This window comes from Styela clava, chromosome 15, assembly GCF_964204865.1.
Source record: "Styela clava chromosome 15, kaStyClav1.hap1.2, whole genome shotgun sequence".
NCBI lineage: Eukaryota > Metazoa > Chordata > Ascidiacea > Stolidobranchia > Styelidae > Styela > Styela clava.
In genome coordinates, this window is record NC_135264.1 from 17,171,831 (window position 1) to 17,189,900 (window position 18,070).

The 18,070-nt window shown below is 37.5% G+C and overlaps 1 protein-coding gene and 1 long non-coding RNA gene across 3 annotated transcripts in view; both read left to right on the top strand.

Annotated features, from left to right (window-relative positions):
* Positions 1–10,270, top strand: part of LOC144411892 (uncharacterized) — a 71,105-nt gene extending 60,835 nt beyond the window's left edge. Inside the window, exon 2 of the long non-coding RNA XR_013468994.1 lies at positions 7,465–10,270. This is a non-coding gene — a long non-coding RNA (uncharacterized LOC144411892). The remainder of the gene's footprint in view (positions 1–7,464) is intronic.
* The window catches only part of LOC120334207 (peptidyl-glycine alpha-amidating monooxygenase B-like), a 32,763-nt gene extending 22,493 nt beyond the window's left edge, over positions 1–10,270 (top strand). Inside the window, exons 19-24 of one of the 2 annotated variants that reach the window (XM_039401673.2) lie at positions 616–759; positions 1,597–1,717; positions 2,015–2,099; positions 2,785–2,848; positions 5,275–5,334; positions 6,408–10,270. In XM_039401673.2, the coding sequence (XP_039257607.2) occupies positions 616–759; positions 1,597–1,717; positions 2,015–2,099; positions 2,785–2,848; positions 5,275–5,316 (456 nt within the window). In that variant the 3' untranslated portion in view covers positions 5,317–5,334; positions 6,408–10,270. The remainder of the gene's footprint in view (positions 1–615; positions 760–1,596; positions 1,718–2,014; positions 2,100–2,784; positions 2,849–5,274; positions 5,335–6,407) is intronic. The other variant, XM_039401674.2, reaches the window with a different exon arrangement.
* Positions 10,271–18,070: the final 7,800 nt, after the last annotated feature.

Below are 18,070 nucleotides of genomic sequence, written 5' to 3' on the forward strand. Positions count from 1 at the left end.
TGTGGGGCTCCATTTCGCCACATGATTGATTTGCTCCTCAGGAATAAATTTGAAAAATGCTATCCTATCTCCAAAGTATACCTAAATTCTTGATCAAACTAGACATATAAGGTGTCCATAAAGTCAATTGCAAAGGGAATTTATCGACACCATGTATTGTTTTGGCCCTCACAGATGTATTAAATGAAGTAAAAATACTTGAATAATTACTGATTTAAAAACAACAAACCTGGTTAAGATATATCGAGAACTGACTTCATAACAAAATTGAAATTGTAAATTGACTTTATGGACACACTGTATAATGACAATTAGACCAGAGGTAGCTGCCCTGATTAGAAGCAAAAACAAAGACCAAATCAAAAAATCATGTGACATTGCTTTGAGCAAATCCATATGCAGACCAGCGAAACAAGTTTTTATGTTGGTTCAATCTGTCTGGTACACGCAAGTAATTCCAATCCGTTTGCATTGCAAAGTCTATACCAGAGTTCAATTTTTTATCTATGTCTATGACGCTACAATGCCTTAACAGCTGGCTAACCAAAACCTCTCTCATGGAATCTTCATCTCACTATTTCTATTATATTTCTTAATTATATGATTTTGATTTAGAACGAGCTTTCCAACTTAGAAGAAACAGTGGAAAAGAAAGGAAAGGAATCAGGGATGGAAATGGAGGAAAAGTCTGAAAATTCTCTGAATATGAATGAAAAAGAACTGGACAAGGAAATGAATGAAAACTATTCTGATGGAAATGTAAGGAATTTTTGCAAACTCATTGCCCATTTACATAACCAAAGTACCCCCCCCCGATACATCAACAAGAATGAGCCTTTAAGTACACCGAGCAGGTGAATACTACTTTCACGGCTGGTTGGTCATGATCAGTCATCTGGGAAAATGCTGGTTGCCAGAAATACAACAAAGATAACAGTTACCAGTTTTGTCTGTTGTTTATCTTTTTACATCGACCTTTGACCCAGGAAGTTTCTTCCTAAGTCTTGTCCGATAACATTTGCCATTAAACACAACTTCTACTGTGGATACCGCTAATATACTCGCCTGTTTGACGAATCATCAATCGTTTAATTCAAGAATTTAATTCATTGTTGCGTGGTTTGAGTCTTTTTAAAAACTATTTTTCACAAGTGACGTGTCTTATTTATATAGTTTCTAAAGTTTTTGGCTTAACATTGGTATCATTGCTTATAGACAAGTCCTTTACTTGTGAGTGAGTGCATATAACTTTACTCAGAGATGAGTCTCTTTTACTTCTGAATGAGTGCATATAACTTTGCTCAGAGATGAGTCGTGTTTACTTCTGAGTGAGTGCATATACTGTCATAACTTTGTTCAGAGATGAGTCTCATTTACTTCGAGTGAGTGCATATACTGTCATAACTTTGTTCAGAGATGAGTCTCTTTTACTTCTGAGTGAGTGCATATAACTTTGCTCAGAGATGAGTCGTGTTTACTTCTGAGTGAGTGCCCATACTGTCATAACTTTGCTCAGAGATGAGTCTCATTGCTTTGTGACATTTTATTCAAACAAATTTTTTTTTTTAAAAAAAAACAACATTTTCCGCATTCCAGGTGAATTCATCAAAAGGAGCCACAATCATCATTGTCATCCTGGTTGTATTACCAACTGTTTCTCTGCTGATTGCATTTGCTTGTATCAAAGTTCGAGCAAAGAGACTCAAGGAATATGAAAGTAAGAGGAGGGTGGGGTTTTGGTTATCGGACATTAACAACTAGCAGGGTGGAAAAATGGGTTTTTGAGGGTTTAAAAAGCAGTTCAAGCAATGGAAAATTGCCTTGTCTGATACAGAAAAATGCTTTTTTTTACAAAAGGGAATTGTGACCCTTGAACCTCTCCCCCGGAACTGCAGTTTTTTTGCAAAACTTACCCTTTTTGAATCTAAACACACTATATCCAGGCTTAGTGATATTGACCTTGCTCAAAGCGAAATTCAAATTAGAATGAACAATCTTAATTGTTGTTTCACAGGTCTTCTCTCTAATAACGGAAAGTCAAGCAGCAAATTAAATCTTGGAAAGTTTCTGAATCCGACTGAACGCAAAGGATTCACAAGGTGAGTGCTAAAAAACTTGACCTGACTGGATATTGTTGAGTTACCTGTCACTTTGGTCACTCTAAAGCAGTGATTCTCAAACTTTTTGAGTCGTGCTCCCTTTTTAGATTTCGTCAAGTTTTGCGCCCACCTCCAATGAAAGATAGTAAAGTGGACGTATTCTTAATTCAAAAAACATGTTGAAATAAGTACAAGTCATTCTTCTATCCAAATCTATTCTACATCTATTGGAAGTTTAGTTTGGTAACTTGACCCAAGAATAATTCTGATATTCTATATTTTCTGTAATATCTTGTTTTGTCTGAAGAAGACTTGGATTTAACGAAAAATTATAGTACTCCCGAAGTATGTGAACCGAGATGGCGGTCAATGGGAATGTATTATGTGTACCAGGTTAGGGTCAGGCCATAATTTTATTCCCATTTTCTTTATTTAGTTCTATTACGAGTTCGGGGACCAGCCAAGTGACTCCCGTATTATTTGTACCTGAAATTACAGCCTAACACCAGCCTGGTACACACATACTACCTTCCAGTGTCCGTCATTTTAGTTCACATACTTCGGAGTACCAAAATTACAAATATATTTGTTATTTGATGGAAACTTCATTGCTGAATACCCTATATTTGTTGGATTATTCTAGACTCTAGACCAACTGAATCTAAAATTTCTTCCGATTTTCCAGAGTTCGTTCTGAAGCCACAGACGACGAAGACGATGAGGATGACGTCGAAGTTTATTCGAAAAAGGTTCGAACCTTCCTGTGTTTTCTGTGTGGAATAATGTTGTTTGTGTGACACTTCCCTAAGTATGTGTACTAAGATGGCGCACAACCTGAACATAGTATGTGTACCAGGTTAGATTATTAGGTTGTGCGTCAACTTGGTAAACATACATCCGGAGCGCCGACGCTTGAAATTAGCTGTGCACTTTTGAAGCGATTGTGTGTTTGCTTGCGAACTAATGTTGGCCACTAGGGGTAACCAAAAGATAGAAAATCCATCTTGGCGGACATCGGAACGTAACATGGGTAACAGGTTAGGGTAAGGCGATAATTTTTTTCCAATTTTCCTCATTTTAGTCCTATTATCAGTTCGAAGACTAGCCAAGAGCCTCCCTTAGTATTTATACCTAAAATTATGGCCTAACCCTAACCTAGTATACATATTACATTCCGATGTCCGCCATCTTGGTTTGCATACTTCAGGAGCCCCGACTTGCATGGTATTGTGTGACACCTGAACTCAGCTAAGTACTTTTTGATTATGAAGTGTCTACCACGATTCCGGGTAACTAGGGTTTGCTCTAAAACATTGCTTTTTAAAATTTTTAGATTGCATCTCTTTGTTAGAATTTGTTAAGTCTCGTGCCCCACTTCGGAATTAACTAGTTAGCAATAAGCTACAAATAACAGATAGTAAGGCGAAACTATTTTTTTTTACAAAAAAACACGTTGAAAATATGTGATGGAACGTTAATAATGAAATAAATGTGAAAATAGATATGAAATGTAAAAAAAAAAATATTTTGAATTAGCTTCACTCCCCCTCAAAAATTTGTCTACGCCTCCCTTGTGGGGCGCGTCCCACTATTTGAGGAACTCTAAACAAAAGTTTAAATAAAGCTGATTGTTATGCATGATATTGTGTGTGGTGTACAATGGGTTTTTGTGTGGCAACGTCGCCAAACTAAGAAGACACACAATATGACTTTTGATATTTTTCACTCAAATTCTGGTTGTTTGGTATATAAATCGAAGGAGACCTGTGACTTAGGCAACATTTATCCTGAGTCAGAAAACTTGAAATAACTCAACAAAATAAAACTCAATAAAAATTGTTTTTCTTGAATGCTCATTGAGTCACTCCTGTAATTATATTTGCATATATTGCACATTAGTATATTGTCACAAGTCTGGATGTATTTTGTGTAGAGCTCAATGGCAATGTATTGTGTGGCACTTTCGTAGCTTCAAAGTGTGAAGTTGGTGTGCTATCGCCTAATCAAAAATTATGATAGGATTGGATGATTGTTGTCATTTGCATGGTATCGTATGTAGTATTACATCATTGTCGCAGCGTTCAGGGATATTTATACCTGACTTCGGACATAACGAATAACTCCCAAGCTATTCAATAGCAACTAGGGCTGGGCATTTTCGAATACCGGTACCTGATGATTTCAAAATCAAATATTATTTTCCAATCGAATCTCGAATACTTTGGAGTCAATGGGCGATATATAATTATATCCTACTTTTTTATTGTTATTGGTCCTGTCAACAAATGTATTACTGAAAACATGAATAAATCACTAAGACATATTGCGAAGCGTTCACACGCAATGAAAAACATTTATTCATCAATAATTCACAACAGAAAATAGTCGTATGTCAAATTTGTATTGAAAAAATATGACTCCAATAAAAAAAAAGGGGGGGGGGGGAATTCACCTTGACCATTGATGGAAAGAAAAAAACAAGATGGAGGCAATTCGAAATTTTGCTCTGAACCAATTCGAGTAATTTATATTCGAATATTTGATTCGGAGTGCCCGGCCTTAATAGCAACTATAACTTTTGAATCCGACTAGAGGTCTGAATTCGAAATAGACAAATTTGGGTTCTTAAGCTTTCTTAGGATTAAGTTCTAATGGTAGAGTTGTGAAAAGTTTTAAACAAATCACATCAACTTTGCTGTGTTGTGTGTTATTGGTGTTTTTATCTATCTGGGCACAATTTGTATTGTGCAAATAATCGTGTTTATTTATTTACCAGCAAAATCAAGAAAAAATAAATTTTAACCAAAAACACTTTCTAAAGTCCGTTACTTGGGCTAATAGCTGTATAATACAGCACATTCTCACCTTTCTCGCTCCAAATAGGGCCTTGTAGAAGCACCCACTGATATGTGAAAAGCTATTGTTCCAAAACAAACAGGAATGTTGCTTAACCACTGATATGTGAAAAGCTATTATTCCAAAACAAACAGGAATGTTGCTTAACCACTGATATGTGAAAAGCTATTATTCCAAAACAAACAGGAATGTTGCTTAACCACTGATATGTGAAAAGCTATTATTTCTAAACAAACAGGAATGTTGCTTAATAAATATCCCGTCTGCTCTTATTTCCTTTCAAGTCAAACAAATTTGGAAGTTGTGCGTTCTCTTGCAGATATATCACCCTGGGAAACCCAAGCGTCCAGTTTATTTTTAAAGGAGAAATTTACACAACGTATGATTGTTGTTGCATGTTTCAGTGTGATATCACAGTGTTGTCATTCAAATATTTGTTATGTCATAATTAGAATGATAATTTCTTATTATTCTATCATAATTTTATTCTTCGTGATGTGATAATAAGTTTTATAATTATGACTATTAATCTTATTATTCTGTCATAAACTATTGTTTGTGATGTAATAATCCATGTATTATTCTGCAACTTACCCCAATTTTTCTCTCACAACTTCATTTCTTTTTTTCCTATTTTAATTTCTGTTTCTATCAAAACACACTACGACATACTTAGCGTGTGCTTTCACTGTAGCGGAAACCAGTACACAGTACACATAAAATGGTGCACATATGAGGATGCACATGCAAGTTATTTTTTGTATTCTACAAATTACTAATACTCGAATTATTGGTTTTGAACCTTTTTGATGGAGTTGAACCCCGATCGAACATTTCCGGAGTTGGAGAAATCCCTGCGGAATAGTTTAAAGGAGAATTGTCTAAATACATAGAAAGCAAACCTAATACTGGCAAAACGAAATGATCTTTGAAGCGAAACAATAAACGTTTTTCGGTGATTCATAAACATGCGAAAGTATGTCCTTTCACATTAATTTCATAAAATCGAGTAATACCTATGGAATAAATGTCACAGCTCGTTTTTCCCCGATGCAGACATTGAAATAAATATATATAAGCTACAGCCTTCTTTTCCATGATAAAAATAAAATTTTTTGCCGTTTAAATAAAAAAGGTTTGCCATCCCTGGTATAAACTATGAATATATATAATACAAACCTATTTATTCAAACAATATTCATATAATAATATATTATTTGAATGGAAAATTGTAGAAAATCTGGACTGTACCGATCGAACCTTGTTTGAAAACAACTGCATAACATAAAACTTTCCTCATCTCTTTTGCTCTTTTCTGCATGTCGCTTCTGCTAGTTAGTTTTTAATTTCAAAAGCTCAAAATAATTCTTATTCCTGACCGCTCTTGCTTTGTGTGAATTCTTTTATTCGACATTTATTCTAGGCATTCATGTAATTTCTTCCCTTTTTCAGGAGGAAACTGAACCTTCTGCTGGAAAGTGAAATAAATGGAAGAATATACAAGTTCAGTGTTCAGATTTATACTTTTGTGATTTTTTCGTTTTCGTCGTCAAATTGTAGACTATCAAAATGGTTTATTGGTTGCTATGGGAGCGCACTCCATGGGTGGATTCGTTCTTTTTTCCGTTATCCGGGGGGGAGGGGGGATAGCAAATATGACACACGATCTAATACAAAATTTTCAACAAATGTCTCACCGAGGGTTTCTTAAACTCGATCAGTCCAGACCAGTGTTTTTCACTTTAATAATTAGATTGAGACATACCACTCAAGCAGCCATTGTTATGCAACAGTCCCGCTTTACATTCTGTTTGGCGTCAACCGCTCAATTTTTTGACAACACATCCATGACATGTCCCACGTGGTAAAAATTTTAAATATTGTTTTTCTTATACGTTAGTTATTTGTCATTCTGTCACCGCAACGACAGCAAAAGACAGCATCATCATTTATTGCTACTGAAATCAAAATTTATCTGTATTGACCCGAAGGAACTAAATTTAGGAATAGCTCTAGCAATTTTTAATATGTTTGCGGGCCATCTTAGAATGTTTCTGTGGCGCAGCAATGGGCCATGGCCCACTTGTTGAGAACCCATGCTCTAAACTAGGGGTCGGCAACCTTTTGTCGCTCGCAGGCCAGAATAAGAGTTGCAAGTCATTGGCGGGACGCACATATTTTTAGAAAGTTGAAAACCGAACGGATGATACCTTTCATAATAAAAATCAAGCAGTGACATTGCATTGCATCTCAAAAAATTCCATCTGAATATTTTCGGCACCATTGAAACCTTTGCACTTAGTATCAACTTTTCTACGTTTTGTTGCCATTTGTCAAATTATAATTAAATTATACGCTAATTAAACGAGTAATTGTGAATTTTATCCTTGTTAGATTATGATATAATTTAGTCTAAACGCGTCTCGCAATAATTTCTGGTACGTAAAAAATATAATCGTCAAAACAGCTGTTTTGTTACTATAATTCAGTGAAGCGTCGCGGGCCGTAGGTTGCCGACCCCTGCTCTAAACTTTGGTCAACGCTCAAATCAACTGGCAATATTGTTGTACAAAACTCGCAGTTTTTGACATCCCAAATTTTACCCAAAGATGAGTCTCCTTCCTTCACTTATTAGTGATCGCACACAACTTAGTACTATAAAAGAGTGCATGCGGCTTCCCTTAGGAGCAAATTCTCTTAAAAAAAGCATTTTTCATAGTATTATGGACTTTCCGAATCAATGCTGCCCAGTTTCAGACGTTCGTTTGCACTTTTTTCAAATCCTTCACAATATTAACTGGTGTCTGTGTGTTTCATCACAGTTTTACTTTTTATCTGCATTATTTTGTCACATTTACGCAGTGAAATTGCAATTTTTATGTTTATAAGGTGCATATTTGAATAGCTTGGTATTCACAGTTCTGTCTTATAGAATAAGAAACCTAAAACACAGAATTAGATATTTGTCCTTCGTAAAATTTGAAGCAAAATTAAAGTTATAGGATCATAAAATTTATGTTTATAAGCCTTCAAAGATATTTAAATTGTTTGTAATAATTATAATTCTTTCCAAGGACGTCTGTATTACATTATGAATCAGGTGATTTCCATCTGAAATTGCAATTCAAATTTTTGAATAAATTTCACAGCCTATAATACATTTCAAAATGATTCCTTTTCAAATTTTGAATTCCAATATCATAAAATAGATGTTTAGGAGGTTCACATTCATACAAACAAAAATATAGAATTGATTGTATAATTCAACTGTACGTTAATGTCAATTTTTGTTGCAAAATTTTAAGTTCATCACAATTTTATCATGTGTTTGTGTATTTTATCACAGATTTACTTTTTCCACTCTTTCTTTGTTTAATGTGTTGCAATCATGACGTTGCAGTTTTAAAGTCTTGAACTACTCAAAATAATAGCTGACTCACAATCCACCTCAGTAATTCTACATAATTTCGGAGGCTCTTTGTAACCTGATGGTCCAGATTCTCATTTACTTCTGAGTGAGTGCCCATAACTTTGTCCAGAGTTGGTTTATTTTACTTCTGAGTGAGTGCGTGCATTACTCTGCTCAGAGATGAGTCTTCTTTACTTCTGAGTGGGTGCATTACTTTGCTCATAGATGAGTCTCCATTACTTCTGAATGAGTACCCGTAACTCTGCTCAGAGATGAGTTTTTTTTACTTCTGAGTGAGTGCTCATGAATTTGTCCAGAGATAAGTCTATTTTACTCCTGAGTGAGTGCATTATTCTGCTCAGAGATGAGTCTCCTCCACTTCTGAGTGAGTGCTTATAACTTTGCCCAGAGATAAATCTATTTTTCTTCTGAGTGAGTGCATTACTCTGCTCAGAGATGAGTCTCCTTCACTTCTGAGTGGGTGCATTACTCTGCTCATAGATGAGTCTCCATTACTTCTAAATGAGTACCCGTAACTCTGCTCAGAGATGAGTCTTTTTTCCTCCTGAATGAGCGCCCATCATTTTTATCAGAAAGGAGTCTCTGGAGTGCGTTACGCTGCTCAGAGATGAGTCTCCTTTACTTCTGAGTGAGCGCATTAAATGCACTAATATATTTCGATATAGTCCAATTTTAGTGGCCATTGGCATCCAGTGGCCACCCTTAACTTTGCCCAGAGATTAGACCTAAATACACAATTGCTTTTTATTTATAAAATTATTTGCAAGTATTATTCTAATTCCTTACTTTTAGCACCATGTGCTCTGCTGGGATAAATATCCTTTCCAAATTTTATAATAACCATTGAAGCATAACTGGACGGAATATTCTCCATGCGAATTCAAAAGCACTAGTGCTGCTATTTATTGCTTCCTTGTATTCGAGCGGGTCAATTTTTGTTTCAAAATTTTGCCCATCACAATTACCTTATAGGGTATTTCCCCTCCCTAACAATTTCTCGATATTGCACCAGCATAACTTTATGTAGTTTAAGTAACTTTTGGTATTTCATTGAGCATCGTCAAATCTGCTCTAAGATAAATATACAATTTCATAATTAATTGCAAGTATTTTAACAATTTATTTTTATTTGCACCATGTGCTACCAAGATTTGAAAATCTATAATGTTGCTCCTATTTTTATAGCTTCCATGTTGCAGTATTCACAAAGCAGTTTATTTCTTATTAAATTGTCCAAATACATAACCAATTCCACAAATATTCTATATGTTTTAGACACTTTTTTGTGTCAATTCGAACCATAGCAGAAATCGAAATAAAAATTGCCATAATGGCCCAATAGTGCCCTATTATCTCAACTATAATGTGTCATCATAAAAAGAAACTTTATAAGTCCCCCCCCCCCCCCCAACTCAGACGAAAATTTAAAACTTATTCAATATTTGTAATATTGCAGTGTCACTTTCATTTCACTTTTTATTGTTGAATTTATTTTTTATTAAATTGTCCAAATACATAACCAATCCGCAAATATTCTATATGTTTTAGACACTTCTTTGTGTCAATTCAAACCATAGCAAAATTCGAAATAAAAATTTTCGCAGTAATTATTATGCTGCCATAATGCAAAACATGATGTCATAATTGACAAAATGTATAATCAGGTTATTGGTGAGGACATGTCCCAATAGTGCACCTATTATCCCATTACCCCTTCCATAATTGAACTTTATAAGCTCTCCCCCCCCCACCCCCCCCACCCCCCCCCACAACTCAGATGGAAAAATAAAAACTTTTCAATATTTGTAATATTGCAGTGTCACTTTCATTTCTCTTTTTATTGTTGAATTTATTTTTGTGGAAATATATTTGTTGCTGATCGTGATTTTTGAGTTCCATTTGGTGAAGGATTTTGGGTTCAAGGGTGGTTTTTACACATTCACTGTTTGTTTGGTGATGGGATTCTATTCTACTTTGAAGCCACTATTAATGTCACTGTTATCAATGTTAGCTAATCGGGTTTTGTAGACTTAGTATAGCTCCGCCATGAGCGGGATTTATTGAGGCATGACTGGCCAGCATAAATTACGCTGTTTTTTACCTTGGTGGGTTCGAATCCTACGGGCACCGGAACACTGTTCAGCAGCATACAGCCCAGTTGTGTGTGGCCCTCCACCAGTGGCGTAGCTAGACTCTCGTTCCCTCGTTTCGTGGAAATGACTCTGAAAACTCTTGGACATAAGCTAAAACAACGCTTTTTCTTATTTCGTCAAAAAACATAACATGTCGCTATAAAAACGCAATGGTAACATAAAATTTGCCGTTTATTTTGGTTACTTTAAGTTTTTTCATACGTTTTTCCTCTTCTTCCCCTTTTCTGCGTTTCTGTGCGCCACTGAGAAGTTTTTCTTTCGACATTCTGACAGCCTTCGTAATTTTGCCGGTGCGATCAAACCTCAAGACGCCGAAAATCGACGACTTCCTGGCATTGTTACGTAACAAAAAGATTTGAGCAGAACTAACATCAACGTTATAAGATGTCCATTACTGGTTTTGCATTGCAGCTTTTGATTTGCGGCTTAAATTTCTAACCGCTTGGGTCCCTTGGCGCTGTGGGCCCTCCCGCGACCGCACGGGTGGATGCTACGCCACTGCCCTCCACCCACCTTTATAAAGAAAATCTCCATAATTTATATGTCCTTCTGGTGAGCAATTACAGAATTTTCAGAATGCTGACTAGAGCCGCTAAGTATTTTGACGGTATATGTGCCTTCCTAATAAAATTGGAATGAGTCAAGCAATACCTTGGCGGGTTCGAATCCTGCGGGCAGTTGAGTACTCAGGGGGCAATCTAGTAAGTGAAAATCCGTGGCATCATATCAAGCTGTCATATTTTGCGTTATAACCCTGCAAATTCTATTGTGGCGTCATATTGGATTGCATAAATTGATGATGACGTCATAGTAATATTTCCTAGTTTTTAAATTAGAGTATGATGTCATAAATGAATGTATTTTTTTCTTCTAATTAAAAATAGCAGTTATAGGCAATATGTATACAATTACCACACAAGTAAATTAATTTTTTCTTTAAAACAATTCAAAGGCGTTGCTGGTGAAATGACCTCATAATACGCGTTTCTTGTCATCAAACAAGAATGACTCGTGGTTAAGGGACTTCTTGGCAATTGGTCTAGTTATGTTTAAGTCAGGGGTCGGCAACCTTTTGTCTTTCCCGGGCCATATTTAAGAGTTGCAATTCATTGACTGGCCGCACATATTTTTAGAAAGTTGAAAACCGAATGGAAGATACTTTTTATGATAAAATTCAAGCAGTGATACGGTCTCGCGAATAGAATATAGATTTATTTCCTCATTGCATCTAAAAAAAATTCCAACTTTTCTGCGTTTTGCCTAATTATAATTAAATTATAGGCTCATTAAACGAGTAATTGTGAATTTTATCTTTGTTAGATTATAATATAAGTTAGTCTACACTTGTCTCACAATAAATTCTGTTACCAAAAGAATATAATCGTCAAAACATCTGTTTTGTTAGTATAATTCAGTGAAGCGTCGCGGGCCGGATTATATTACTTCGTGGGCCGTAGGTTGCCGACCCCTGGTGTAAGTGAATAGTTTTACAGAAGCCTGTTTGGCCGAATGCATAAAACGTAATAATAAAGTAAATATGCTATACATGCAAACGATAATTATTTTAGTATTTTTAAAAATGAATTTTTTTTTCAGATAAATGGAAAATCCAGTGCTGAACAGGATAGTCATGGAGGCCTCCAATTTTTATGAATGTCGTCTGTCTCAAACAGACCATTATTCAACAATTTGTTACTTCCTTTCAGTGGCGTAGTATCCACCCCCGCAACCCCCGCGGTCGCGGGAGGGCCCACAGCGCAAAGGGGCCCAAGCAGTTAGAATTTAGAAATTTAAGCCGCAAAACCAAAAGCTGCATTGCAAAACCACTGATGCACATTCTATAACGTTGATGTTAGTTCTGCTCAAATCTTTTTGTTACGTAACTATGCCAGGGAGTCGTCGATTTTCGGCGTCATGTGGTTTGATCGCACCGGCAAAATTACGAAGGCTGTCAGAATGATGTCGAAAGCAAAACCTCTCAGTGGCGCACAGAAACGCAGAAAAAGTACAGAAGAGGAAGCACGTATGAAAAAAATTTTAAAGTAACCAAGATAAACGTCAAATTTTAGATTACCATTGCCTTTTAATAGAGACATGTTGTGCTTTTTGACGAAATAAAAAAGCGTTGTTTTAGCTTATGTCCGAGAGTTTTTAAAGTCATTTCCACGAAATATTTTTGTGGGGGGGCCCACGAGATTCTTGCTACGCCACTGCGTCCTTTTATCATGCCTCTGCTCATAGCAAAGCTTCGGAAAAGTACTTCTCCCGGTTCAGAACTGCCCGCCTAATTTGCACCAACTTGTAAGCCAACACGCCCGCAAAACAGTGTTTAACAGTAATTTCTATGATTTTTCATATATATATATATTGATTATTCGTCTTTATGTCGCTTTTTATTTAAAGTCTAAACGTTATTTTTTTGTTGCGTATTTCGCCTTAAGCAAGGCCTCAGACAAGCATTCATGAACGCGTATCGGTCTGGCACGATATGTTTACGATGAAGTGTTTTGGGACGTTAATTAATCGTTACTTTGATACAATTAAATTTTTTTTGGATTATTTCAACGCTTTCAAGGACAATAACAAGCATCGATTGTTATGCAACAGTCCCGCTTTACATTCTGTTCGGCGTCAACCCTCCCCCCCCCCCCAATTTTCGGACAACACGCCCATAACATGTCCCACGTGTTTTCAAATTTTAAATATTGTTGTGCTTATACGTTAGTTATTCGTCATTCTGTCATTCATTTTTTTTCACCCCAATTAAGGTTTTAGGAAAAAACGGATTATTATTCTAAAGCTCATTATACAAGCTCACCCGAAAGAAAATTTTTTTTGGAGTTTTCCGCTTCCGTTTCCCAATTTTCATATTTCCATATTCCACGTCATTTGTCATTATGTCACGGTCTTTTATCATGTTTTCGCTCCTAACAAAGCTCCAGATCAGGGTCTTGGCCCAGGGGGCATTTTTCTGTATCAAACACAGCAATTTTTATAGTATGAAACGCTTTTTAGACCCTCGAGGCACCTTAAAACCCACATTGATAATTTTGTTGTAAAAACTAGAAACTGGAAGAAGTCAAAGATTAGTGCGATTGCCACTCATTGAGCAATGCTATGCGTGGAATCCGTGGTTACAAACAAGAGACAACAAGTGTGTAATAGACATAGTCCGAAGATTCATGATGCCCAAAGAGAGGGTGGTTTTGAGAGTCGAATCCCCCCCCCCCCCTCCCCTTTTTATTTGAATCGTAAATAAAAAATACAAAGCATTCTCTGTATCAAACATAGAAAATTTTCGATGCTTGGAACGCTTTTTAGATTTTCAAGACACTGAAAACCTATATTTTCTCCGCCAATCTGTTACGTTCCAACTTGGCAATGAGAAATCTCACAAGAGGATGGAAACCAGTAAAAAGTTCTGAATCCCAATCCCTCTAACTCCGAAAAAGTCAAATTTTTAAAACAAAATCATTAGCATATGTAGTTACGATTAGTAAACGGTATATTGCTTCAGTTTTTGGAAAAGTTTATTGTAGACATGGTTTATCACTGACGTCGCAAATTGCGGCCCGCGGGCCAGTAAATCAATCTGGCCCGCCTGATGCTGCCACAACCAAACTAAAACCAAATTTGGATGTTTCAGCTAAAAAATACCCAAGGAATTTGTTGGGATTGCGATCAAATTTAGTTCCGGCACGAGGCTTATTGTTTTCCACTTTTGCTTTTGTAACACTGTAAATAAAATTCTGTTCATAGAATGTAACTTTCTACGTCACACTTACATGGCCCGCCAGTCTAGGTGGGCATAATTTTTGGCCCGTACTTCAAAAACCTTGCTCACCCCTCCTCCATTACCATTGAAAGTAAACTATTTTAGGATAATCTAATTTTTTTGAAATAATATTCTTCCTTCTTAAGCAAGTTGTTCATCATATTAAATCTTATCCGGTTCTGATTAATAACAGCGCAAGAAATTTAAAAAATCTATGATATGTTTCGCTATACTTCTTAAAAATTATTTATTATTTTTTTCAAATCAAATTCATATTTGTTAAGAAATTATTATTTACGTTCAAACTTTCAACAAATATAAAATTACTGTGTTTTTCCTTTTTTTCTAAAACATTGGGATTTCCTAATTAGATTTTGCTTAAAACAGTTTTGCAGGCACTCACTCATAAATAGAGGAGATTGAGAATTGAGCGCTAAGTTGCATACGCATGGTTACTTTCAGGGTAGTGAATTCTGAAGACAATATCTAACAACCAACTACCGATACCAATAGGTAAAAGGAAACTTACTCCCAAGTCCTGCTCTTAGCTCTAAACTATACATGGGCAGTGTGCCAAATCCGGCCCGTTGGGTAATTCAATCTGGCCCGTCTGAGGCTTCCACAGCCAAACTGAAACCAAATTTTAATGTTTTAGCTAAAAATAGCTCAAGGAATTTGTTGAGATTGCGATCAAATTTAGTTCCCGCTCGAGGCATATTGTATTCCATCTTTACTTTGTAACACTGTAAATATTGTTCATAAAATGTAACTTCTAAGGTCACACTTACATGGCCCGCCAGACTGGGTGAGCAAAATTCGTAGCCCCTGGTTAAAAACCTACCTCTGCTCTGAACGGTACTCCCGTAGTGTGTGTTCGGCCATAATTTTATTCTGATTTTCTATATTTTAGTTTTATTACGAGTTCAGGGACTGTTTGTTTTAGCCGACTGAATATACCCCCTGCCCATGGGCTTCCGTCCCTTTGCACAACTTGATGTAAAGTAGGCGAATAAAATTAGTTATCTCCATATTGGTACACACACTTCTGGAGCGCCCTTTTAAACCTATACATAAATTAAATATCTACATCCAGTTATTTTGCCTGTGGTAATCTTCCATTTCATTTCGTTCTTGAATGATTATTGCCATTTTACTCGTTTTTTCATAACCCTTTGTATTAAATATGCATTTGAGAATTAAATTATGGTATTTCGGATGAATGTCTTCAATCAGTGGTATGGAATAAGATGGGATTTTAATAGTTATCTCAAGAAAGAGGAGAGCCGATTTGATTCATAACCGCGGCCTCGCGGTCACAACGACCATTAGTTACGCAAACCGCGCTGCGAAATATTCTGAGAAGAACTATCACGGTGAAAATATGAAGAAATGAAATCCAATTCAGCAATTAGTTCCAATTAGTAAGTTAGAGCTTAATACTACCGCCATTATGAGAATACAACAGAAGTATCTTACGGACATAATTATGGCCAAGAAAAAGTTTGTAAAACTGGTAGCCAATCATATCTCAAATACCCGATCACGTGATCTGCGCAGAATGGGATCTGCCATGCGCAGGCGGACATCCTAACCGGAAGTATCTACTTGCCATGCGCAAGAAAATACCGGGATTCGATTGGATAATTTAAAATTCCTAACCTGCGCAGTAGATTACCGGCCTATCTTATCTACTTGCCATGCGCAAGAAAATAACGGAATTTGATTGGCTAATTCAATATTTTTCAGCCTGCGCAGTAGATTACGGTTCATCTACTTGCCATGCGCAAGATTTCTGGTAAAACGACTGTTGCCAGATATTTTTGAAAACGGATTCTAGAAATCTGGCAACTTTCAAAAACATAACATTTCCGCGCATGGCAACCGCATGTCCGTTCTAGCACTGCGCATGTCACATGACTTTAAAATTTTCTCATTGGTTAACTCTAAGCCAATTAAAATAGTGCACGAAGATATTACATGAATAGTTGAAATACTAGAAACAGGTACAATACAGAGAGGTAGATTCTTGTCATCCGATGTGGTGCAGTCAGTAAGACGACTGAGAGGTAATCCTGTCGTTCGAGTTCAATACCAGACCCATGCACTCTTTTCTTCAATTGTTTTGGAGTAATCGAAAGATAAGTATCAGAGGTTAGAACACATTCCTCGGCTGCCGGCGTGGCGCACTGACAATGACGCAGGTGAGGTGTTCACCTGGACCTGGGCTCAAAACCCAGGTCCGAGTTGCCGATGAAGGCGTCCTCTACTTTGACCTACGGGACTTGTCTCATGGTCCGAGAAGGACGGTGATGTATCGGTGACTCCCCAAACCCCAATGATCCTGCAGAGTCAGTGCGATGGACGCCACAGGGTGGCCTTTTTGTGAAATATATAACAATAAAAAGCTTGGAAGATGTTTCGAGCCGAACGATATTTGCGCCTTTGCCCTATTGGGTCACTCTCCTTGTACCTCGCCCCATGGTAATTCGCGAAACGATATTTTGTATTGTGCTTTTGCTCTCTTGGCGCACTCCCCTTGCGCCTCGCTTCATGGTGGATTCGAACCTTCTATCCTTCGGCGCAACCATGTCACGCTTAACCCGGTGCGCCATCGCACCATCTCAAACAGATCGATGTAATCCGAGTATTTATCCCACGAGGAGCTGAACTTTTATACGAAAAATATCTTTAATTACTACGTATTGCTCCCTTGTCATCCGATCTGGCGTAGTCAGTAAGACGGCCGAGAAGTAATCCTGTCGTTCGAGTTCAATACCAGACCCATGCACTCTTTTCTTCAATTGTTTTGAAGTAATTGAGGGATAAGTATTAGAGGTTAGAACACATTCCTCGGCTGCCGGCGTGGCGCGCTGACAATGACGCAGGTGAGGTGTTCACCTGGACCTGGGCTCAAAACCCAGGTCCGATTTGCCGATGAAGGCGTCCTCTACTTTGACCTACGGGACCTGTCTCGTGGTCCGGCGAGGACGGTGATGTATCAGTGACTCCCCAAACCCCAATGATCCTGCAGAGTCAGTGCGATGGACGCCACAGGGTGGCCTTTTTGTGAAATGTATATCAATAAAAAGCTTGGAATACGTTCGCCCTCTTGGCGCACTCTCATTGCGCCTCGCTTCATGGTGGATTCGAACCTTCTACCCTTCGGTGCAACCATGTCACGCTTAACCCGGTGCGCCACCGCACCATGTCAAACAGATCAATGTAATCCGGGTATTTATCCCACGAGGAGCTGAACTTTTATACGAAAAATAACTTTAATTACTACGAATTACTCCCTCGTCATCCGATCTGGCGTAGTCAGTAAGACGGCCGAGAAGTAATCCGGTCGTTCGAGTTCAATACCAGCCCCATACACTTCTTTTCTTCAGTTGTTTTGGAGTAATCGAAAGATAAGTATTAGAGGTTAGAACACATTCCTCGGCTGCCGGCGTGGCGCACTGACAATGACGCAGGTGAGGTGTTCACCTGGACTTGGGCTCAAAACCCATGTCCGAGTTGCCGATGAAGGCGTTCTCTACTTTGACCTACGGGACTTGTCTCGTGGTCCGGCGAGGACGGTGATGTATCGGTGACTCACCAAACCCCAATGATCCTGCAGAGTCAGTGCGATGGACGCCACAGGGTGGCCTTTTTGTGAAATATATAACAATAAAAAGCTTGGAAAATTTTCGAGCCGAACGATATTTTATATTGTGCCTTCGCCCTCTTGGCTCACTATCCTTGGGCCTCGCTCCAT